This window comes from Rhinatrema bivittatum, chromosome 13, assembly GCF_901001135.1.
Source record: "Rhinatrema bivittatum chromosome 13, aRhiBiv1.1, whole genome shotgun sequence".
Classification (NCBI taxonomy): Eukaryota; Metazoa; Chordata; class Amphibia; order Gymnophiona; family Rhinatrematidae; genus Rhinatrema; species Rhinatrema bivittatum.
Window position 1 is genome coordinate 83,111,595 of NC_042627.1, and position 24,463 is coordinate 83,136,057.

General features: G+C 42.2%; 1 protein-coding gene across 4 annotated transcripts in view; it reads right to left on the reverse strand.

Annotated features, from left to right (window-relative positions):
• Window positions 1-4,994: 4,994 nt before the first annotated feature.
• Window positions 4,995-24,463, reverse strand: part of BLM (BLM RecQ like helicase) — a 130,875-nt gene continuing 111,406 nt past the window's right edge. For 3 of the 4 annotated variants that reach the window (XM_029574859.1, XM_029574861.1, XM_029574858.1), the window contains exon 24: window positions 4,995-5,350. In XM_029574859.1, coding sequence (XP_029430719.1) covers window positions 5,167-5,350 — 184 coding nt within the window. In that variant the 3' untranslated portion in view covers window positions 4,995-5,166. Of the gene's footprint in view, window positions 5,351-12,477; window positions 12,545-24,463 lie in introns of all 4 variants that reach the window. The other variant, XM_029574860.1, reaches the window with a different exon arrangement.

Genomic DNA, 24,463 nt, shown 5'->3' on the forward strand with positions numbered 1-24,463 from the left:
CTCAGCAGCTCAGCAACTCAGCCCCACTCAGCCCTACAAACAGCCAGGGGACGCACTCTTCCCCCCTCCCCGCCCCCACAGCGATTAGCCAGCAACAGACTCACCAAGTTGGCTGTCTCTTTAGGTTCCCACTGCAGACCTCTCCTCATCTGTCCTCTTTTTTTGTTTGCTTTTAGCTTTAAATGAAAGACGGCAAACAAAGGCAGGAGACTATGGAGGAGTGGGAAGGAACTGGGAGGGGGAGGGAGGAAAGCAGGAAGCTTCCTCAAGGAGAACAAAGGGAAAATATTATTTCCCCTTTCCTTTCTTTTTTCCTGAATTGGTGGCTCCCCAAGCCAAACTCAACCAAAGCTCCTTCTGAGAATGGGAGTGGCTACTTGGGCTCGCACTGCTGGCTTTAGCCAGTGGCCCGATTCAGGATCCAATGAAATGCCGAGGTACCAACCCAGTCCAACCATCTGCTGGAGGCAGAAAATACTGAATTCCTGTTGCTTGGCACCGACCCTATGTAGTGGCAGTGATATCAGAGTATGAATCAGTGTCTGCCTACATCTGCTGGTAGGGAGAAACAAGCAGCTCGCCAGGGACTGGGCTATGTAGTGGCAGTGATATCAGAGTATGAATCAGTGTCTGCCTACATCTGCTGGTAGGGAGAAACAAGCAGCTCGCCAGGGACTGGGCTATGTAGTGGCAGTGATAGAGTATGAATCAGTGTCTGCCTACATCTGCTGGTAGGGAGAAACAAGCAGCTCGTCAGGGACTGGGCTATGTACTGGCAGTGATATCAGAGTATGAATCAGTGTCTGCGTACATCTGCTGGTAGGGAGAAACAAGCAGCTCGTCAGGGACTGGGCTATGTAGTGGCAGTGATATCAGAGTATGAATCAGTGTCTGCGTACATCTGCTGGTAGGGAGAAACAAGCAGCTCGTCAGGGACTGGGCTATGTAGTGGCAGTGATATCAGAGTATGAATCAGTGTCTGCCTACATCTGCTGGTAGGGAGGAACAAGCAGCTCGTCAGGGACTGGGCTATGTAGTGGCAGTGATATCAGAGTATGAATCAGTGTCTGCCTACATCTGCTGGTAGGGAGAAACAAGCAGCTCGCCAGGGACTGGGCTATGTAGTGGCAGTGATATCAGAGTATGAATCAGTGTCTGCCTACATCTGCTGGTAGGGAGAAACAAGCAGCTCGTCAGGGACTGGGCTATGTAGTGGCAGTGATAGAGTATGAATCAGTGTTGTCTGCCTACATCTGCTGGTAGGGAGGAACAAGCAGCTCGTCAGGGACTGGGCTATGTAGTGGCAGTGATATCAGAGTATGAATCAGTGTCTGCGTACATCTGCTGGTAGGGAGAAACAAGCAGCTCGCCAGGGACTGGGCTATGTAGTGGCAGTGATATCAGAGTATGAATCAGTGTCTGCCTACATCTCCTGGTAGGGAGAAACAAGCAGCTCGCCAGGGACTGGGCTATGTAGTGGCAGTGATATCAGAGTATGAATCAGTGTCTGCCTACATCTGCTGGTAGGGAGGAACAAGCAGCTCGTCAGGGACTGGGCTATGTAGTGGCAGTGATATCAGAGTATGAATCAGTGTCTGCCTACATCTGCTGGTAGGGAGAAACAAGCAGCTCGTCAGGGACTGGGCTATGTAGTGGCAGTGATATCAGAATATGAATCAGTGTCTGCCTACATCTGCTGGTAGGGAGAAACAAGCAGCTCGTCAGGGACTGGGCTATGTAGTGGCAGTGATATCAGAGTATGAATCAGTGTCTGCCTACATCTCCTGGTAGGGAGAAACAAGCAGCTCGCCAGGGACTGGGCTATGTAGTGGCAGTGATATCAGAGTATGAATCAGTGTCTGCCTACATCTGCTGGTAGGGAGAAACAAGCAGCTCGTCAGGGACTGGGCTATGTAGTGGCAGTGATATCAGAGTATGAATCAGTGTCTGCCTACATCTGCAGGTAGGGAGGAACAAGCAGCTCGTCAGGGACTGGGCTATGTAGTGGCAGTGATATCAGAGTATGAATCAGTGTCTGCCTACATCTGCTGGTAGGGAGGAACAAGCAGCTCGTCAGGGACTGGGCTATGTAGTGGCAGTGATATCAGAATATGAATCAGTGTCTGCCTACATCTGCTGGTAGGGAGGAACAAGCAGCTCGTCAAGGACTGGGCTATGTAGTGGCAGTGATATCAGAGTATGAATCAGTGTATGCCTACATCTGCTGGTAGGGAGAAACAAGCGGCTCGTCAGGGACTGGGCTATGTAGTGGCAGTGATATCAGAGTATGAATCAGTGTCTGCCTACATCTGCTGGTAGGGAGGAACAAGCGGCTCGTCAGGGACTGGGCTATGTAGTGGCAGTGATATCAGAGTATGAATCAGTGTCTGCCTACATCTGCTGGTAGGGAGGAACAAGCGGCTCGTCAGGGACTGGGCTATGTAGTGGCAGTGATATCAGAGTATGAATCAGTGTCTGCCTACATCTGCTGGTAGGGAGGAACAAGCGGCTCGTCAGGGACTGGGCTATGTAGTGGCAGAGATATCAGAGTATGAATCAGTGTCTGCCTACATCTGCAGGTAGGGAGGAACAAGCAGCTCGTCAGGGACTGGGCTATGTAGTGGCAGTGATATCAGAGTATGAATCAGTGTCTGCCTACATCTCCTGGTAGGGAGAAACAAGCAGCTCGTCAGGGACTGGGCTATGTAGTGGCAGTGATATCAGAGTATGAATCAGTGTCTGCCTACATCTGCTGGTAGGGAGGAACAAGCAGCTCGTCAGGGACTGGGCTATGTAGTGGCAGTGATATCAGAGTATGAATCAGTGTCTGCCTACATCTGCTGGTAGGGAGGAACAAGCAGCTCGTCAGGGACTGGGCTATGTAGTGGCAGTGATATCAGAGTATGAATCAGTGTCTGCCTACATCTGCTGGTAGGGAGGAACAAGCAGCTCGTCAAGGACTGGGCTATGTAGTGGCAGTGATATCAGAATATGAATCAGTGTCTGCCTACATCTGCTGGTAGGGAGGAACAAGCGGCTCGTCAGGGACTGGGCTATGTAGTGGCAGTGATATCAGAGTATGAATCAGTGTCTGCCTACATCTGCTGGTAGGGAGGAACAAGCGGCTCGTCAGGGACTGGGCTATGTAGTGGCAGTGATATCAGAGTATGAATCAGTGTCTGCCTACATCTCCTGGTAGGGAGAAACAAGCGGCTCGTCAGGGACTGGGCTATGTAGTGGCAGTGATATCAGAGTATGAATCAGTGTCTGCCTACATCTGCTGGTAGGGAGGAACAAGCAGCTCGTCAGGGACTGGGCTATGTAGTGGCAGTGATATCAGAGTATGAATCAGTGTCTGCCTACATCTGCTGGTAGGGAGAAACAAGCAGCTCGTCAGGGACTGGGCTATGTAGTGGCAGTGATATCAGAATATTAATCAGTGTCTGCCTACATCTGCTGGTAGGGAGAAACAAGCGGCTCGTCAGGGACTGGGCTATGTAGTGGCAGTGATATCAGAGTATGAATCAGTGTCTGCCTACATCTGCTGGTAGGGAGAAACAAGCAGCTCGTCAGGGACTGGGCTATGTAGTGGCAGTGATATCAGAATATGAATCAGTGTCTGCCTACATCTCCTGGTAGGGAGAAACAAGCGGCTCGTCAGGGACTGGGCTATGTAGTGGCAGTGATATCAGAGTATGAATCAGTGTCTGCCTACATCTGCTGGTAGGGAGGAACAAGCAGCTCGTCAGGGACTGGGCTATGTAGTGGCAGTGATATCAGAGTATGAATCAGTGTCTGCCTACATCTGCTGGTAGGGAGAAACAAGCAGCTCGCCAGGGACTGGGCTATGTAGTGGCAGTGATATCAGAGTATGAATCAGTGTCTGCCTACATCTGCTGGTAGGGAGAAACAAGCGGCTCGCCAGGGACTGGGCTATGTAGTGGCAGAGATATCAGAGTATGAATCAGTGTCTGCCTACATCTGCTGGTAGGGAGGAACAAGCAGCTCGTCAGGGACTGGGCTATGTAGTGGCAGTGATATCAGAGTATGAATCAGTGTCTTCCAACATCTGCAGGTAGGGAGGAACAAGCAGCTCGTCAGGGACTGGGCTGGTGTAGCAGGATGAAATGGAATGTACTCTTCACTAACTTCATGGGATTTCCCTTAGTCTTTGTATTTTTTGAAAGAGTAAATAACTGATTCATATTTACCAAAATTGGTCATTAGTTCTATTTTTAGGGAGACCCAATACAAATCTTTAAGAAGAGCTTATATGGTATTAGTCCAGGCTTTTAGAGCTAATAACTTGTGTATGAAGTGTAGGTTTCTAGAGGATTTTTACTCATTTCTTTTGGGTATGTTATCCCATACAAGAATTTTGTGTTAAGATTGCAAAGTATTTAGAGCATCTGATTGCACAGAAGATTAATAATTTTTCCCATGAGGGAGTGTTTTGGATGATTTGCTTCTCTGAACAGTAAGAGGTAGGGAAGCGAGATCCTTCTTAGACTACTAGCAATGAAGGGATGGACTCCACAGCTTGGTGCAAACGGAGAATCTGGAATCTACTCCATTACCTAAACAAAAAACAGTTTTAGCAATTTGGGAAGTTCATATTTACTTTCACTTGAAGCCAGGAGTGTTGTAGTTACTTATCTATAATACAGATCTATTTTAGATATGTAATTCTGAGCTACATTATATAGATTTTTGAAAATTTTGTTCCTGTGCATTTTTAAAATGAGATCCTTGTATACATGACGTCTCTGAATAGCCTGCTTTACTTTTATGTGGCACCATGAGGATAAGGGTGGGACGAGGTGGGAGAGGAGAGAACTGTGTTTTGTGTGTTTGCATCTTACATTTAGAATTCTCTGGGGTTAAAATTGGTAATTTGTATACAACTGTTTATACTTGGTTATTTGGTGTACACAAAGAAAAAGGTCTGCCAGATGTTTGTCACTCCTGTTTTCTTTTATGTCAATAAAAAAATGTTAACACTAAAAACATTTATTTCAACCAAGTGGTACATTATGAAAATTGAAGAGGTATATTAACAGAAACAATTACAGCATTTACAGAATTAACAAGTTAAACAAAGAATACATAGATACAAGAACTGCAGATAATTCAGAAAACTTTCTTACAGTTATAGTGCACAAATGCTTACAGGAAAGCATAGGATGGTTTAAGGAAGTGTCTGTTATTTTGGGGCACTGGCGGTGCCATAAATCCTGGTTTCCTGCCAGCTCTTTGCCCTGCTCTAGAACTGATGGTGGCAGAGCCATGAGGGATGAAGCCATTTGCTGACGAGTTTGACGAGGTCCCAGAGAAGTTGCTGATGCGACCCCTAAGAATGCCAAGAGATAAAAAGAAAAGCTCACAAAGTGTGCTATTGTCAAGAATATCACCTCATGTTATGAGTTAGCAGAGACTTCATGCTTTGAACATGGACTGCTTGCTCACCATGGGGTGCATTTTCAACAGTTCAGAATACCTGATTTAACCGATCAGATTTAGCTGGCTAAGTTCATTTTCTGCTGAACCTAGCCAGCTGGTTTGCAGCTGAAACTAGGCCGTTAGATTTTGCCAGTCTGCAGGTGGTCTAGCTAGCTAAATAGCTAGCTGACTAGATCTTGCTGAAAATCCACTCTTATGTGAGCATCTCTCAAGCAAGTTGCATGCAGACCCCTAGAAAGTATGAAATATTTTCACCCACAAAAGGGAATTTCCAAAACTATAATGAGAAACAGGATTATGCGTAAAGTGGACAGAATTGGGAACTGAAATATCCAATGTGTTTCAGCTGAATATATGATTAATCATTTCTAAGGTGTCCAGCTGTGCATGACTCATGGATATATATATAGTACCAAAGTGTTTTAAGGTAACATTTCACCTTAATTAAACTGTTTTAGATGGGTTTGCCAGATACTGGCAAATGTTGATCGGCCAATTCAGCTCACAGGATCCGAATGTGCCCTGTAATAAGTGTGCTCAACATAAAAGTTCCACGGAGATGCCACAGCTTGTTTTCTGGGAAATTCTGGTCACCCCATCTCAAAAAAGATATAGAAGTAGAAAAGGTACAGAGAAGGGCAATTACAGGGATGGAATAGCTCCCTTGTGAAGAAAAGCCACACAGATGGGAGAAAAGATGATAGAAATTTATAAAACAACATGTCTTCCAAATAAGTCTTCCAAATAAGAAGTATCCCCTAATTATGGTCACCATACCAAGTCCTACCTTCAGGTCTCTGCAACTGGACAACAATCTTTGAGTTCTAAAAATTAATCTTATTTATATTTTCCTCTGCAACTGGACTACAATTTCTAAGTTCAAAATTCATTTTATCTTATTATTTATATTTGGCATGGTTAATATGTCACTATATCCAAGTTAAATATTTAAATTATACAGTTTATATTACATAATTTTATTAATTACAAGTAAAACTATTCTATATTATTTATTATCATTATGTTAAATTGTCATCCAGTTATAATGTTCCATATGTACCACTGTTCTATGTAAAGCCCCCTTATCTCTGTTGGGCAGTTTATCGTTATATGTAAACCGGAGTGATTTATAGTCTCTATAAGAACCTCGGTATATAAAAATTAAAAATAAATAAATAAATAAATAAATAAATAAATAAATGTGGTATGGGAACAGCTATTTACACTGTCAGACACTGCTAAGACTATAGGACACTTCCTGAAATTAACAGGTAGCACATTTAAAAGAAATTTCTTTTCCAGTCAATGCACAATTTTAAGCTATGGAAATTATTGCCAGAAAATGTGGTTGAAGCCTGTAGTATAAACGAGTTTTAAAAAGGTTTGGACAACTTTCTGGAAGACAGGTCCATAAATAATTATTAGCTTTTTCCACCCCTTAATTCTGGGGAAAGAAATACGAAACAGACTTTCATATTGTGATTTGCTGGGTACTTTCAGCAACCCAGCCTGGTTATTGTCGGACATAGGCTGCTGGGCTTGATAGGCCTTTGGTCTGACCCAGCAGGGCACTTATCTTCTTATCATCTTGAAAAATAGTTTATTTATTTATTTAGTGATTTTTATATACCGCGGCACGTAAAAAGATACATCACCTCGGTTTACAGTGAACATAGATGCACATTTGGCTGCCGGTCTACAATCTATGGAAAGAAGGATCAAAACGTGTATTTTTCATTTTATTTATTTACTTGAAGGGTGGAAAGGAGGAAGTAGATAAAGGCTGAGAGGAGGGAGAAACTATTCCTCTGTAATAAACATGTACAAAGACATTCTCCTGATAATTCCTCTCTTAATACAGCCCATCTTCCTGTCAGGGTCCTGGACTAGTGCAGCAGGATTCATGGAAAGAAAATGAAAAGGTAATACAATTTCTCCTTCCATTTCATAATGATACACAAGTCCAGATAAGTGGGAAGTACCCAAGGTCCATCTATTTTGAGAGGATTTCTGAGAATACCAGATCCAAATGCTGCATCCCCACAACTAATCTGTAGTGCTTACTAAACTAATGCACCACCAAGCAGCCGCCTTAAAAGGGTCTCCCCAGGATAAAGACTGAGCTGAAATAGTCTCAGGGGCCTGACAGCCTTCATCCACCTCAGAGTTGCTTTAGAGACTGCTTTACACTTACGCGATCCTCCAAACAAAGGGGCAGATTTAAGAAAAATACGCCAGCGCGTACTTTTGTTCTCGCACCAGGCGCAAGCAAGAGTACGCTGGACCTTAATAGATACGCGTGTAGCCGTGTGTATCTTTTAAAATCCGGGGTCGGCGCGCGCAAGGCTGCGTAAAATCAGCAGCCTGCGCGTGCCGAGCCGCACAGCCTGCCTCCATTCCATTCGAGGCCCCTCCGAAATCGGAGAGGCCTTGGAGGGAACTTTCCTTCCACCCCCTACACCTTCCCCTCCCTTACCCACCCCCCCCCAGCCCTATCTAACCCCCCCTACCTTTGTTTTAAAAGTTACGCCTGACCAAGGCAGGCGTAACTTGCGCTCGCCAGTCGCGCGATTCCCCGGCCCAGGAGCAGTTTCAGAGGCCTCGGCCACACCCCCGAAACGCCCTCGGGCGGGAACCACGCCCATGGCTCCGCCCCGGATGACGCACCGCCGCGACACGCCCCCGACGCACATCCCGGGGCTTGTGTGTGCCGCCGAGCCTATTCAACATAGGCTTGGTGCGCGCAGGGGGAACTTGGGGAAGGTTTTCGGTGGGTTCGGGCGTACTCCTTTGAAAATCTGCCCCACAATGAATAATATATCCACCATATGGAAAATACTGGCAACTTACAAGTACATAATGAGAACTCTACAGACATCCAAAAATCTCAAAGACTTATTGTCACCCTGACCTTTTTTTTTTTTTTTTAAGAGAAGGCTGGCAAAGAAATAGATTGAGATTAAACATCAACAAGGCAAAGAGATGCTGAATTTTATGCAAATACCAAAAAAAGGGTCCTTACAGAAGAAAGTCTGAAGCTTGGAAATAGCTGGAGCTAAACAGATTACTACTAAAAGAACCGTCTTTAAGGATGGATCTTTAACCAAAGCATGTTTCAGAGGGTCAAAGGGAGGAGATACTAGCACCTTCAAAATCAAGTTGAGATCCCACTGAGAAATTATTGGCCTAAAAAGAGGTCATAGTCTCTTCACCTCTCAAAGAAAATGGGACATATCCAGATGGGAAGTAACCAAGACACCCTAAACTCTACAGTTCTGTAACAGGAGATAGCTATCTGAACCTGAAGGAAGGTTAAAATATAAGGGATATCCAAACACTATGGAGAAACCAATCATTCCTTATAGCATGCTTCAAAGAGGGGCCAAACCAAAACATAAGCCAGAGAAGGTCTTATGGGTTTTCAATAGAGTGAAGATTACTAATGAAGAATAACCTTTCTTCCTCAAGTGTGACTTCTCAAGAGCCAAGCTAAAATGAAGATTGATCTTCCATGGTGATCAGACCTTGAAGCAAGAGCTCTCAGGCATCCAGGAGATGAAGATAGTCTATCTGCAGCTTATCAGATCTAAATACCAAGGCCACTTCTGCCAATCTGAAACCATTCAGAGCACAAATACTGATTCTGCTTCCCTATGATTTCATCATGGGTCACAGAGTACTTAAGCTAGACGCGATGCCGGAGAAAGATCTCCCTTGCTGCCTGCTATTACTGGGTTCTCACCTGCCATCTCTAGAGACCCACTGTTAGATAATGGACTGTAGATTGTGACTGCCAGTTTCCATCATCTATTGCACCCAAACCTGATTCCTGCTTCCAACCAGGGCTGATTCCACTTCCTTGTGACATCATCATGGGGATTGACTATTTAGGCCGGACGCCGATGCTGGAGGAATTTGCACGGTGGGGCATGCTCCTCTATCATATACACGAAAGAACACGACAAAGGAGCCTGCCCATTTTGCACCCTTTATTATGCGCCCTGAATGCCTTTGTCATTCCTCCATGCTTTCTCTTCTCCATTTTGCTTGGATTTGCTGCATCCTGGACTTTGCTTTTGCTATGGCATCTATTACAACAATTACCGGACAGGGTCGCTATGGCTCTGCCGCTCTTCCTCAACGCCATGTTATCAGAGAGTTGGGCTCTGTTTTGTTAGCTATTTAGCTAATGCCTACAAAGTATTATGTACTGCTGCTTTTTTCTCTATCTTGCTCATAAACGCTCACGGGCAGATTTTAAAAGCCCTGCTCGCGTAAATCCGCCCGGATTTACGTGAGCAGGGCCTTGCGCGCCTATTTTCCATAGGCCACCGGCGCGCGTAGAGCCCCGGGACGCGCATAGGTCCCGGGGTTTTTCGAAGGGGGCGTGTCGGGGGCGGGACCGGATGACGCGGCGTTTCGGGGGCGGGGTGCGGCGTTTCGGGGCGGTACGGTGGGCGTGGTGCCGGCCCGGGGGCGTGGTCTAGGCCTCCGGACCAGCCCCCGAGTCGGAAGACGGCACACCAGCAGTCCGTTGGCGCGCGTAGATTTATGTCTGCTTCTCGCAGGCATAAATCTAGGGACAAAGGTAAGGGGGGGGGTTGGTTAGGTAGAGGAAGGGAGGGGAAGGCGAGGGGAGGGCGAAAGGAAGTTCCCTCCGAGGCCACTCCGATTTCAGAGCGGCCTCGGAGGGAACGGAGGCAGGCTGCGCGGCTCGGCGCGCACAGGCTGCCCAAAATCGGCAGCCTTGCGCGCGCCGATCCAGGATTTTAGAGGATACGCGCGGCTATGCGCGTATCTTATAAAATCCAATGTACTTTTGTTTGCGCCTGCTGCGCAAACAAAAGTACGCGATCGCGCTTTTTAAAAAAATCTACCCCTCAGTCTCTGAACAAGAAATCTACCATTATCTTTGACATTCTCTCCACTTACAAACCAAACTGTTTACTGTTACTGAAACATGGCTTTCTAATCAGGATACTCCGAATTTAATCAATGTTGCCCACCAAAGGAATCTCAAAGGGGTGGTGGTGTCATGCTCTTTTTCAAAAGATCTAATTTTTCAAAGATTCACATCTCAATCCCTCCCCCATTTGAGGTTCCTCCTAGTAGCTAGGAAATCTTATATCATCTGTATAAATGTATTGCCCTCCTGGTATTCTTTATCATGACTTCTCTCTGATTATTGAAATATTGGTGAACGCCAACATCAAGCTCGCTAATATCATCCGTGGCAATTTCAATTTGCATTTTGACCAGGTTCCACTGCATCCTTCTGCTGACTCCTTTTTGGAAATGTCTGCCTGTGGCTGGCAATAGTTGAATACTCCACCTACTCATCATGCTGGTCACATTCTTGATCTCATGTTTGTCAATGCCTCCTCTTTTTCACAAAATTCAAAGGATCTCGTAAGCAAAAAGTACTATCGACAGATCATTACCTTATATATTGTTGTTTTCTCTCTATAATACTGTTACCTATTAATGCTCAACTCACGTCAATCTGGAAGCGAGAACATAAGAATATAACACTTGCCATACTGGTTCAGACCAAAGGTCCAACAAACCCAGTATCCTGTTTCCAACAGTGGCCAAGTCAGGTCACAAGTACCTAACAGGATCCCAAGGAGTAGAGAGATTCCAAGCTGCTTATCCCAAGAAGCAGAAGGATTTCTGCAACTCTACCATAATAATGGTTAATGGACTTTTCCTATGGAACTTGTCCAAACCTTTTTTTAAATGCAGCAACACTAATACATTTTACCACATCCTCTGGCAACAAATTCCACAGCTTAATTATGTGTTGAGTAAAAAAAAAATTCTCTTATTAGTTTTAAATGTATTACCTAGTAACTTCATTGTGGTTCCCTGGACTTTGTACTTTTCGAAAGAATAAACAACTGATTGTTTACTCGTTCCATTCCACTCATTTTATAGACCTCTATCTCCCCTCAGCCCTCTCTTCTCCAAGCTGAAAAGTTATAATCTCTTTAGCCTTTTTTTCATAGGAGAATTGTGCCATCCCCGTTATTTTGCTCACCTCTCTCTGCACCTCTTCTAATTCTGCTATATATTTTTTTGAGATGTGGTGACCAGAACTGCACACAATACTCAAGATGAGGTTGCACCATGGAGCGATACAGAGCCATTTTGATATTTTCTGTTTTATTCTCCATTACTTTCCTAATAATCTCTAGCATTGTATTTACTTTCTTGGCTGCTGCTGCACACTGAGCAGAAGATTTCAACATATTTTCAACAATGATACCTAGATGCTTTTCCTGAGTGGTCACTTCTAATGTGGAACCTTGCATTATGCAGCTATAATTTGGGTTACTCTTCCCTACGTGCATCAGTTTGTACTTATCCACATCAAATTTCCTTTACTATTTGCATGCCCAGTCTCAGAATTTTGCAGCGCCCTCTTGCAATTCCTCACAATCCTCTTGTGATTAAAATCTTTGAATAATTTTGTCTCATCGGCAAATTTGATCACTTCACTCATTGCTCTCATTTTCAGGTCCTTTATAAATATGCTAAATAGCAGTGGTCCCAGAACAGATCCCTGGGGCACTCCACTGGGAAAATTTACAATTTAGCCTTACTCACCGTTTTCTCTTTTGCACAATAGGACACTGCCCCCTATCCCATGACTTTTTAATGTCCTCTTGTGAGGGACTTTGTCAAATGCTTTCTGGAAATCCAGATACACTATATCAATTGGCTCACTTTTATCCACATGTTTATTTACACCCTCAAAAAAAATGTAGCAAATTTGTGAGGCAAGACTTCCCTTGGCTAAATCCATGTTGGCTTTGTCCCATTAAACTATGATTATCTAATCAAAAGAGAAAACTACACAGAAAGGGGAGTGGTTAACAGCTATTGGTAACAGACATAGTGCATAGCAGGAGGGAATTTAACTCCTCTTCAGTCTGCTTGGACATTGAAGGAGACAGACAGAAGTCCCTCTCCTTAGGGATAACCAGAGGAAAAGCTTACATTAGCTAGCCTTACCTGGGGGAAGTTCTGTTCAAAAGCAGCAGATAGTGTGTCCAGGGAACAGCCCTGGCCAAGGTTTAACCTAAAAAAAGATGGGACATCCATTTTTATCGGAGTGGTTTACAGGCCTCCAAACCAAAAGGAAGAGCTGGACAGAGATCTGGTTGAAGACATCCACAGGATAGGAAAGAAAGGAGAAGTGGTGATCGTTGGTGACTTTAATATGCCAGATGTAGACTGGAGAATCCCATATGCAGAATCTAATAATAGTAGAGAAATAGTGGATGCCCTGCAAGTAGCTTTGTTCAAACAAATGGTAATGGAACCCACGAGAGAAGGAGCTATACTCGACTTAGTGCTCACTAATGGAGATAATGTCTCTGATGTCCAGGTGGGCGCCCACCTCAGCACCAGTGATCATCAAACGGTATGGTTTAATATCACAAAAAGGATACGGAAAAGAAGCACAAAGACCCGAGTTTTGCAGTTCAAAAACACGGACTTTGATGAAATGGGGAAGTACCTGGAGGAAGAATTAAAAGGCTGGGAGAATGAGAGAGATGTGGATCAACAATGGACCAATCTAAAAGGAGCAATTACCAAGGCAACTAATCTATATGTTAGAAAAGTAAAGAAAAGCAAAAGAAAAAAGAAACCTATCTGGTTCTCAAAGGAGGTGGCTGACAAAATAAAGGCTAAAAGAACAGCGTTCAAGAAATATAAAAGATCCCAAAGGGAGGAGCACAAAGAAGAATATCTGGTAGAACTGAGGGAGACGAAGAAATTAATCAAGACGGCAAAAAGTCAAGCGGAAGAGAGGATTGCCAAGGAGGTAAAGAGAGGTGACAAAACATTTTTCAGATACATCAGTGAAAAGAGAAAAGTTCAAAGTGGTATAGCGAAATTGAAAGATGGAAAGGATCAATGTGTGGAGAGAGACGAAGAAATGGCAGAAATATTACATGAATACTTCAGTTCTGTGTTCACTAAAGAGGACCCTGGAGAAGGACCATCGCTAGTTAACAAGAAACTGGAGGGGGGTGGAGTAGATGTAACTTCATTTACAGAAGAGAATGTATGGGAAGAGCTGGAGAAACTGAAAGTGGACAAAGCCATGGGGCTTGATGAAATTCATCCCAGGATACTGAGGGAGCTCAGAGATGTGCTGGCGGGTCCGCTGTACGACCTGTTCAATAGATCACTAGAAACGGGAGTGGTGCCGAGTGATTGAAGAAGAGCGTTGGTGGTCCCGCTTCACAAGAGTGGGAGCAGAGAAGAGGCTGGTAACTACAGACCAGTTAGCCTCACTTCGGTGGTGGGAAAAGTAATGGAGTCAATGTTGAAAGAGAGAATAGTGAACGATCTACAGTCGGGAGAATTGATGGACCAGAGGCAGCATGGATTTACCAGGGGAAGATCCTGTCAGACAAATCTGATCGACTTTTTTGACTGGGTAACCAAGGAATTGGATCAAGGAAGAGCACTTGATATCATTTTCTTGGATTTCAGCAAAGCTTTTGATACGGTCCCGCACAGGTGACTGGTGAATAAAATGAGAAGCTTAGGAATGAGTGCCAAGGTGGTGGCCTGGATTGCAAACTGGTTGACGGACAGAAGACAATGTGTGATGGTAAATGGAACTCTCTCTGAAGAGAGAGCGGTTTTAAGTGGTGTACCGCAAGGATCCGTGTTGGGACCGGTCCTGTTCAATATCTTTGTGAGCGATATTACGGACGGGATAGAAGGTAAGGTTTGTCTTTTTGCGGATGACACTAAGATCTGCAACAGAGTGGACACGCCGGAAGGAGTGGAGAGAATGAGACGGGATTTAAGGAAGCTGGAAGAGTGGTCGAAGATATGGCAGCTGAGATTCAATGCCAAGAAGTGCAGAGTCATGCATATCCGAATGAACTGTATTCGATGGGGGGAGAAAGGCTGATGTGCACGGAGCAGGAGAGAGACCTTGGGGTGATAGTGTCTAATGATCTGAAGTCGGCGAAACAATGTGACAAGGCGATAGCTAAAGCCAGAAGAATGCTGGGCTGCATAGAGAGAGGGATATCGAGTAAGAAAAGGGAAGTGATTATCCCCTTGTACAGGTCCTTGGTGAGGCCTCACCTGGAGTACTGTGTTCAGTTCTGGAGACCGTATCTCCGAAGAGACAGAGACAAGATGGAGGCGGTCCAGAGAAAGGCGACCAAAAGGGTGAATGGTCTTCATTGAATGACTTATGAGGAGAGATTGAAGAATCTGAATATGTACACCCTGGAGGAAAGGAGGAGCAGAGGTGACATGATACAGACTTTCAGATACTTGAAAGGTTTTAATGATCCAAAGACAGTGACAAATCTTTTCAGTCGGAAAAAAATCAGCAGAACCAGGGGTCACGATTTGAAGCTCCAGGGAGGAAGACTCAGAACCAATGTAAGGAAGAATTTCTTCACGGAGAAGGTGGTGGATGCCTGGAATGCCCTTCCGGAAGAAGTGGTGAAGACCAGATCTGTGAAGGACTTCAAAGGGGCGTGGGATAAACACTGTGGATCCATAAAGTCTAGAGGACGTGAATGAAGAACATAAGAAAATGCCATACTGGGTCAGACCAAGGGTCCATCAAGCCCAGCATCCTGTTTCCAACAGTGGCCAATCCAGGCCATAAGAACCTGGCAAGTACCCAAAAACTAAGTCTATTCCATGTAACCATTGCTAATGGCAGTGGCTATTCTCTAAGTGAACTTAATAGCAGGTAATGGACTTCTCCTCCAAGAACTTATCCAATCCTTTTTTAAACACAGCTATACTAACTGCACGAACCACATTCTCTGGCAACAAATTCCAGAGTTTAATTGTGCGTTGAGTAAAAAAGAACTTTCTCCGATTAGTTTTAAATGTGCCCCATGCTAACTTCATGGAGTGTCCCCTAGTCTTTCTACTATCCGAAAGAGTAAATAACCGATTCACATCTACCCGTTCTAGACCTCTCATGATTTTAAACACCTCTATCATATCCCCCCTCAGTCGTCTCTTCTCCAAGCTGAAAAGTCCTAACCTCTTTAGTCTTTCCTCATAGGGGAGTTGTTCCATTCCCCTTATCATTTTGGTAGCCCTTCTCTGTACCTTCTCCATCGCAATTATATCTTTTTTGAGATGCGGCGACCAGAATTGTACACAGTATTCAAGGTGCGGTCTCACCATGGAGCGATACAGAGGCATTATGACATTTTCCGTTTTATTCATCATTCCTTTTCTAATAATTCCCAACATTCTGTTTGCTTTTTTGACTGCCGCAGCACACTGAACCGACGATTTCAATGTGTTATCCACTATGACACCTAGATCTCTTTCTTGGGTTGTAGCACCTAATATGGAACCCAACATCGTGTAATTATAGCATGGGTTATTTTTCCCTATATGCATCACCTTGCACTTAATCCACATTAAATTTCATCTGCCATTTGGATGCCCAATTTTCTAGTCTCACAAGGTCTTCCTGCAATTTATCACAATCTGCTTGTGATTTAACTACTCTGAACAATTTTGTGTCATTTGCAAATTTGATTATCTCACTCGTCGTATTTCTTTCCAGATCATTTATAAATATATTGAACAGTAAGGGTCCCAATACAGATCCCTGAGGCACTCCACTGTCCACTCCCTTCCACTGAGAAAATTGCCCATTTAATCCTACTCTCTGTTTCCTGTCTTTTAGCCAGTTTGCAATCCACGAAAGGACATCGCCACCTATCCCATGACTTTTTACTTTTCCTAGAAGCCTCTCATGAGGAACTTTGTCAAACGCCTTCTGAAAATCCAAGTATACTATATCTACCGGTTCACCTTTATCCACATGTTTATTAACTCCATCAAAAAAGTGAAGCAGATTTGTGAGGCAAGACTTGCCCTGGGTAAAGCCATGCTGACTTTGTTCCATTAAACCATGTCTTTCTATATGTTCTGTGATTTTGATGTTTAGAACACTTTCCACTATTTTTCCTGGCACTGAAATCAGGCTAACCGGTCGTAGTTTCCCGGATCGCCCCTGGAGCCCTTTTTAAATATTGGGGTTACATTTGCTATCCTCCAGTCTTCAGGTACAATGGATGATTTTAATGATAAGTTACAAATTTTTACTAATAGGTCTGAAATTTCATTTTTTAGTTCCTTCAGAACTCTGGGGTGTATACCATCCGGTCCAGGTGATTTACTACTCTTCAGTTTGTCAATCAGGCCTACCACATCTTCTAGGTTCACCGTGATTTGATTCAGTCCATCTGAATCATTACCCATGAAAACCTTCTCCATTACGGGTACCTCCCCAACATCCTCTTCAGTAAACACCGAAGTAAAGAAATCATTTAATCTTTCCGCGATGGCCTTATCTTCTCTAAGTGCCCCTTTAACCCTTCGATCATCTAACGGTCCAACTGACTCCCCCTCACAGGCTTTCTGCTTCGGATATATTTAAAAAAGTTTTTACTGTGAGTTTTTGCCTCTACAGCCAACTTCTTTTCAAATTCTCTCTTAGCCTGTCTTATCAATGTCTTACATTTAACTTGCCAATGTTTATGCTTTATCCTATTTTCTTCTGTTGGATCCTTCTTCCAATTTTTGAATGAAGATCTTTTGGCTAAAATAGCTTCTTTCACCTCCCCTTTTAACCATGCCGGTAATCGTTTTGCCTTCTTTCCACCTTTCTTAATGTGTGGAATACATCTGGTGGGTGGCTCGCGGGAATGACGGCTACTGCCTAGAGTTAATACCCTTATTCAATAAACATACACACGGTTAATGCGACTCCAACATTGCTCTAAGCTTCAACGGCAAGAGGAAACATGGAAAAAGATTTGCATTCACAAAAAAAGCGGGGAGTAGCTTGCTTGTTACGGTGGTTACTACCCCAAACCAAATAAGCCTGGTACTTCACGTTCAATGCATATCCAGCATAGCTCTCTGCTTCAACGGCATGGGAGAAAGACTGATACATCACGCATATCCAGCATAGCTCTCTGCTTCAACGGCAGGGGAGAAAGTCTCACAGTTAACTTTCAATGCAAATTCAGCATAACTCTGTGCTTCAACGGCAGGGGGAATGAAGAAAAGTAGATCTATATACAGAAAAAAACCAACAAGGTCTGAATTATTTAGTCTTGGTAAACAAATAAACATGGGTATAGCTTGCTTATTGCGGTGGTTACTACCCCTAACTAATTAAGCTAGATATTTCACTTAGAGGCAGTTCCAACACTGCTCTCTACATTAATGGTGGGGGTAGAAGGGAAATAGAATCAAAAGGTTACTAAGAGCCAAGAGTAACAGATAAGGTCCATCAGGTCTAGAGGCCGTGTATAAAGAGGAGGCAGCAAAACACTGCACGGAGCGGCAGTAGCCACAGAGGCATTCACGGAGCGGGATGCCAGTGGCCAGTGGTTGGTGTTCCACCTTCACGGAGCGGAAGGATGGAGGGCTGCCATCTCCAAATTAAAAAAACAAAAAAAACCCAGGGGTGGGTAAGAGTATGTGAAATTAACGGAGAGTTCAAAGGCTATAGGTATTACCAATTATTAGGCTTATTCAATATTTGTTGATAGTTAATGTGGCTTTCAATGCATACCCAGCATAGCTCTCTGCTTCAACGGCAGGGGAGAAGTAAAACTAATACTTCACGCATATCCAGCATAGCTCTCTGCTTCAACGGCAGGGGAGAAGAAAAACAACCAATAAGGGCTGAATAACGTAGTCTGGGTAAACAAATAAGTATGGGTGTAGCTTGCTTATTGCAGCGGTTACTACCCCTAACTAATCAAGCTTGATATTTCACTTGGATGCAGCTCCATCACTGCTCTCTACATTAATGGTGGGGGTGAAAGGGAAATAGAACCAAAGGTTACTAAGAGCCAAGAGAAACAGATAAGTATGAGAAAAAAGAAGTGTGAAGCTTGCTGGGCAGACTGGATGGGCCGATTGGTCTTCTTCTGCCGTCATTTCTATGTTTCTATATGTTCAGCAATCTTGTTCTTTAAGATAGAAACTATCATTTTGCCTTGCACAGACTGATTCACTGGTCTGTAGTTTCCTGGATCACCTTTTGATCCCTTTTTAAATTGGCATTACTTTGGCAACCCTCCAGTCTTCAGGTACCATAGATTATGTTACTGATAGTTTACAAATTACCAATAGCTGGTCCACAATTTCATTTCTCAGCTCTTGCAGCACTCTGGGATGTAAACCATCTGGTCCAGGTGATTTACTACTCTTTAGTTTGTCAATTTGCCCTAGCTCTTCTTCCAGGCTCACTGAAATTTGTTTCAGATCTTCTGAATCATTATCTTTGAATATCATTTCCGGCATGAGTATATTTTACATCTTCCTCAGTGAATACCGAAGCAAAGTATTCATTTAATCTCTCTGCTATGGCTTTATCATCCCTATGTGCCCCATTAACCCCTTGATCATCTAATGGTTCAACTGATACTATCGCTGGCTTTTTACCTCGAATGTACCTGAAAAAGCTTTTATTATGAGTTTTTCAAATTCTCTCTTTGCCTTCCTTATCAATGCTTTGAATCTTACTTGCCGGTGCTTAAGCTGTTTCCTGTTTTCTTCATTTGGATCCCTTTTCCATTTCTTGAAAGACGTTTTTAGATATTATAGCCTCTCTCACCTCACCTTTTAACTGTGCCGGTAGTCGTTTAGCCTTCCTTCCATCTTTTCTAATGCATGGAATACGTCTGGCTTCCAAGATGGTATTTTCAAACAACATCCATGCCTGAACTCAACTCTCAACCTTTTCAGTTGCTCCTTTCAGTTTTTCCTAATCATTCTCCTCATTTATCAGTCACCTTTTTGAAAGTTAAATGCTGTCATAGTAGATTTCCTTTTTGCACTCCTTCCAGTTAAGTCAAATTTGATAATTTTGTGATCATTATTGCCAAATGGCTCCAACATTTATTTATTTTTTACTTTTATATACCGACATTCCTATATAGCATACAAATCACACCGGTTTACAATAAAACAATAACATTGCATGAGAGCGTTACATGGAACAAATAAATAAATAACAATGCGTGAACTTTGAACAAAAAACATCGCAAATGTGCGTAACATTGAAAATAAGAGGGAGATGTTGAAATAAAACAAGGGAAAAACAAGTAACTAGATAGGATGTGGGCTAGAAGTAATCTATAGAGCTATGAGATTTTACTCAAAATGGTTAATGGATACTTGAAAACTTGAAATACTTAACACGATAAAGCAAGTTGATGAACTGGAGGATAAAATATCATTCTAGCAGAAGGGTGTAGAAAAAACTTCCAAGGATCGGCCAAGGATCATAAATAGAAGTGCGTATCTGAAGGTGATCTGAGACTTAGGACAGGGACTGAGGTCCCGCACTAGGGGAACTTGACGTACAATGGAGCATTACACTCATATTTGAGGTTCGATTGAAATTAGACGATAGGTAGGAAACAGTGACATAAGACATTAGGTAGAAACGTTTGAAAGTAGATCCTAGGTAGGAGCATAGATGGTCACGAGGTAAAGGCATGCTAGCGTGAATTAGTCAGGCTAACGAGCGATTATGAACTGTGTCCTCAGTCTGAAAACGCTACTCTAAAAAGCCATGTTTTGAGGTTTTTTTTTAAAGATATCGGGCAGGGGTCTTGTCGGAGATCCGATGGGAGGGCATTCCATTGAGGCGGGCTGCTGTAGTAGTAGTGTTACACATAATATAGAGAGCCCAACAATAATACGTGAAATACACAAAATTTATTTAAAGATATCACACAAATATACCTGTATAGACAATAAAACTGAACTAGCACACTCACACATTCATACCCACAAATTAAAAAATATGTTGTATTGAGATACAATGTATAACTTTGTTTATATTACCAATTAAGTTTACAAATAAAATTTCAATTGAAACTCAATAAATTATTATAAACTTTAAATTGGAATTGTGTACTGTTTGTGTCCGACAAAAGCAGATGCAAGATCTCTTCGTTTCACCCCCGTCTTTTGGGGCTTCCTCAGGGACTGATGTAAATATACACTTTACAAGTGTATTACCACACTGCAAAGCACATATCAACAATTAATTACACAATTCAAAGAAACATACATTGTCTTAACTATTGCACTTCAAGAACATGTACCAACCCAAATTTTGCTAAAACCTGTAACCACTAACAAACACATATCCACAACGCCACTACCCCCTTCATTAATCACCACAAAAACTATTACCCACCACACATAAAAACAAAACACTTTTCTGTATATCTTGTCTCACTTTATTTTTCTTTTATTTAAATCCTAAAATCTTCTCCGCTTTTAATGACAACAAAAATATATCATTATTTCCTATACCGAAGCCCAAATATATTTAATACAGGCTGTACCTACCTGAATCGCAACAATTTATTCAACCTCTTACGCTTCGAACTCCTTACAAAATTCCTTCAACACAGCGTTCCCCTATATTCATTAATCATGACTCTCGGCCATCTGAATTTAGCGGCGTTTCTTTTAACCCTTATGGTTTTCTATACTTCCTTCCTTCTTACAAGTCGATCAAATAGAAAACGCCAACCTATGATCTCAAGCCAAACATATTCTGCAACAATATAACCAAAAATTTGTTATAAGAAATAGAACAGTAAATCCTCCACCCCAAACTTCCAGGTTTACAGATCTAAAGACTTTCAACACTCACATCTGATCGGAAGTGACGTAACACGACGTCACCCGCTGAGAAGTAAACTACTAAGCTTCCCACGAAGCTTATATAAGCAGAACAATAAGCCGTCGAGTAATTGATTAAATTATTAAACCTTAACCAACATCATTCCAATCCCCATGTATCTCAAAAATACTTTATAGAATTTACCCCTAAGGCTTACCACGGACCTTACTTAATAAACCTTGAATAAAATCCAAAGGATATCATATCCATATGCTAATAAAATGCGTTCCACTCGATTGGTCCATTCAACCCCAAGGGGGCAATCGTGCGCCAACTATAAATGAATTGCTGTTCAATTTTCCTTAACCTTAGGGACAAATCTCCCCCATGTTGAAGCGTAACTTGTTTGATCACAAAAAACCTGATCTCTGCCACAGTGTGCTTATTCTCAACCCAATGTTTTACTAAGGGCGCGTTTTCACGCAAAGCATTAATACGACTCCTATGCTCAATAATCCTACATCGAATAGGGCGAATTGTTTGCCCTATATAAATTAAATTGCAAGGACATACAATGGCGTATACAACACCACTAGTACTACAATCAAACAAGCTAGGAATTGAATAAGGATATCTTAAATTGGGGTGATATCCTTATTCAATTCCTAGCTTGTTTGATTGTAGTACTAGTGGTGTTGTATACGCCATTGTATGTCCTTGCAATTTAATTTATATAGGGCAAACAATTCGCCCTATTCGATGTAGGATTATTGAGCATAGGAGTCGTATTAATGCTTTGCGTGAAAACGCGCCCTTAGTAAAACATTGGGTTGAGAATAAGCACACTGTGGCAGAGATCAGGTTTTTTGTGATCAAACAAGTTACGCTTCAACATGGGGGAGATTTGTCCCTAAGGTTAAGGAAAATTGAACAGCAATTCATTTATAGTTGGCGCACGATTGCCCCCTTGGGGTTGAATGGACCAATCGAGTGGAACGCATTTTATTAGCATATGGATATGATATCCTTTGGATTTTATTCAAGGTTTATTAAGTAAGGTCCGTGGTAAGCCTTAGGGGTAAATTCTATAAAGTATTTTTTGAGATACATGGGGATTGGAATGATGTTGGTTAAGGTTTAATAATTTAATCAATTACTCGACGGCTTATTGTTCTGCTTATATAAGCTTCGTGGGAAGCTTAGTAGTTTACTTCTCAGCGGGTGACGTCGTGTTACGTCACTTCCGATCAGATGTGAGTGTTGAAAGTCTTTAGATCTGTAAACCTGGAAGTTTGGGGTGGAGGATTTACTGTTCTATTTCTTATAACAAATTTTGGTTATATTGTTGCAGAATATGTTTGGCTTGAGATCATAGGTTGGCGTTTTCTATTTGATCGACTTGTAAGAAGGAAGGAAGTATAGAAAACCATAAGGGTTAAAAGAAACGCCGCTAAATTCAGATGGCCGAGAGTCATGATTAATGAATATAGGGGAACGCTGTGTTGAAGGAATTTTGTAAGGAGTTCGAAGCGTAAGAGGTTGAATAAATTGTTGCGATTCAGGTAGGTACAGCCTGTATTAAATATATTTGGGCTTCGGTATAGGAAATAATGATATATTTTTGTTGTCATTAAAAGCGGGAGAAGATTTTAGGATTTAAATAAAAGAAAAATAAAGTGAGACAAGATATACAGAAAAGTGTTTTGTTTTTATGTGTGGTGGGTAATAGTTTTTGTGGTGATTAATGAAGGGGGTAGTGGCGTTGTGGATATGTGTTTGTTAGTGGTTACAGGTTTTAGCAAAATTTGGGTTGGTACATGTTCTTGAAGTGCAATAGTTAAGACAATGTATGTTTCTTTGAATTGTGTAATTAATTGTTGATATGTGCTTTGCAGTGTGGTAATACACTTGTAAAGTGTATATTTACATCAGTCCCTGAGGAAGCCCCAAAAGACGGGGGTGAAACGAAGAGATCTTGCATCTGCTTTTGTCGGACACAAACAGTACACAATTCCAATTTAAAGTTTATAATAATTTATTGAGTTTCAATTGAAATTTTATTTGTAAACTTAATTGGTAATATAAACAAAGTTATACATTGTATCTCAATACAACATATTTTTTAATTTGTGGGTATGAATGTGTGAGTGTGCTAGTTCAGTTTTATTGTCTATACAGGTATATTTGTGTGATATCTTTAAATAAATTTTGTGTATTTCACGTATTATTGTTGGGCTCTCTATATTATGTGTAATTCTACGACAAGTGGATAGAGAGTTGTAGTTATTTACCCTTTTTGTATATTTACCGTAGTAGTAGTGTTGGCATTGTTTGTTTATCAGTGTCTTGCTGTACAAGCTTTCTTTGTTAGTTGTTGAATAAACACGTGTTAAACTAAACTACCCTAGTATTAACTGGGTGAATATTATATCAGGACACTCTAGACAAGTTTGAAGAAGCATTCCTTAGTGGTGGTGTTTACAAATTTTTTGAGGTTAAGCTGGTTGTCCAGGAGCACGCCCAGATCTCTCACATAAGGCGAGTGATTGAGGTTAGCGGAAGGAGAGGAAGGAACGTTAATGAGAGGGATGTTGTCTGCCTGAGAGATAATGAGGATTTCGGTTACCTCTCACACCAAATCCTGTGTTCCACTAAGGACTAGCTCTAAAATAGTTTCCCCTCTTGTTGGTTCTTGCACTAGTTGCACCAGGAGCAGTCATTTATTTAATCTAGGAAGTTTGTCTAGAGTGTCCTGATATAATATTCACCCAGTTAATACTAGGGTAGTTTAGTTTAACACGTGTTTATTCAACAACTAACAAAGAAAGCTTGTACAGCAAGACACTGATAAACAAACAATGCCAACACTACTACATAAAGTTACAAATTAGTACAATGACCACTAAATGTTCATTCATCAACATCAGAGGACATTAAAGACGGAACAATAGTACAAGCTTACAAATGCATCAAGATCAACATCTGCAAATTTTCCCCCTTATCCCAAATAGGATCAAAGCAAAGTAAATCCTTGGGTACCTTTCTCTTGCATGCCCAGGGGCAAATAAAATACTCATTTGCAGAGAAACCACCCCCTTCCCAAAACTTAGCATAGAGGTATAATAATGATGGCATAAAATCAAATGACCTACTAGGTTATTTATAATGAATTTAAAACTACGCTTCTAGCCCATGAAGACAAACTGAGGATATAAATTTCTTATATTAACAAAAATTGTTTCTTCTTTGAAGGATTATCATTGTTAATTTTATTTAAAGACTTTTATATACCGGTATTAGTGGGGGACATCA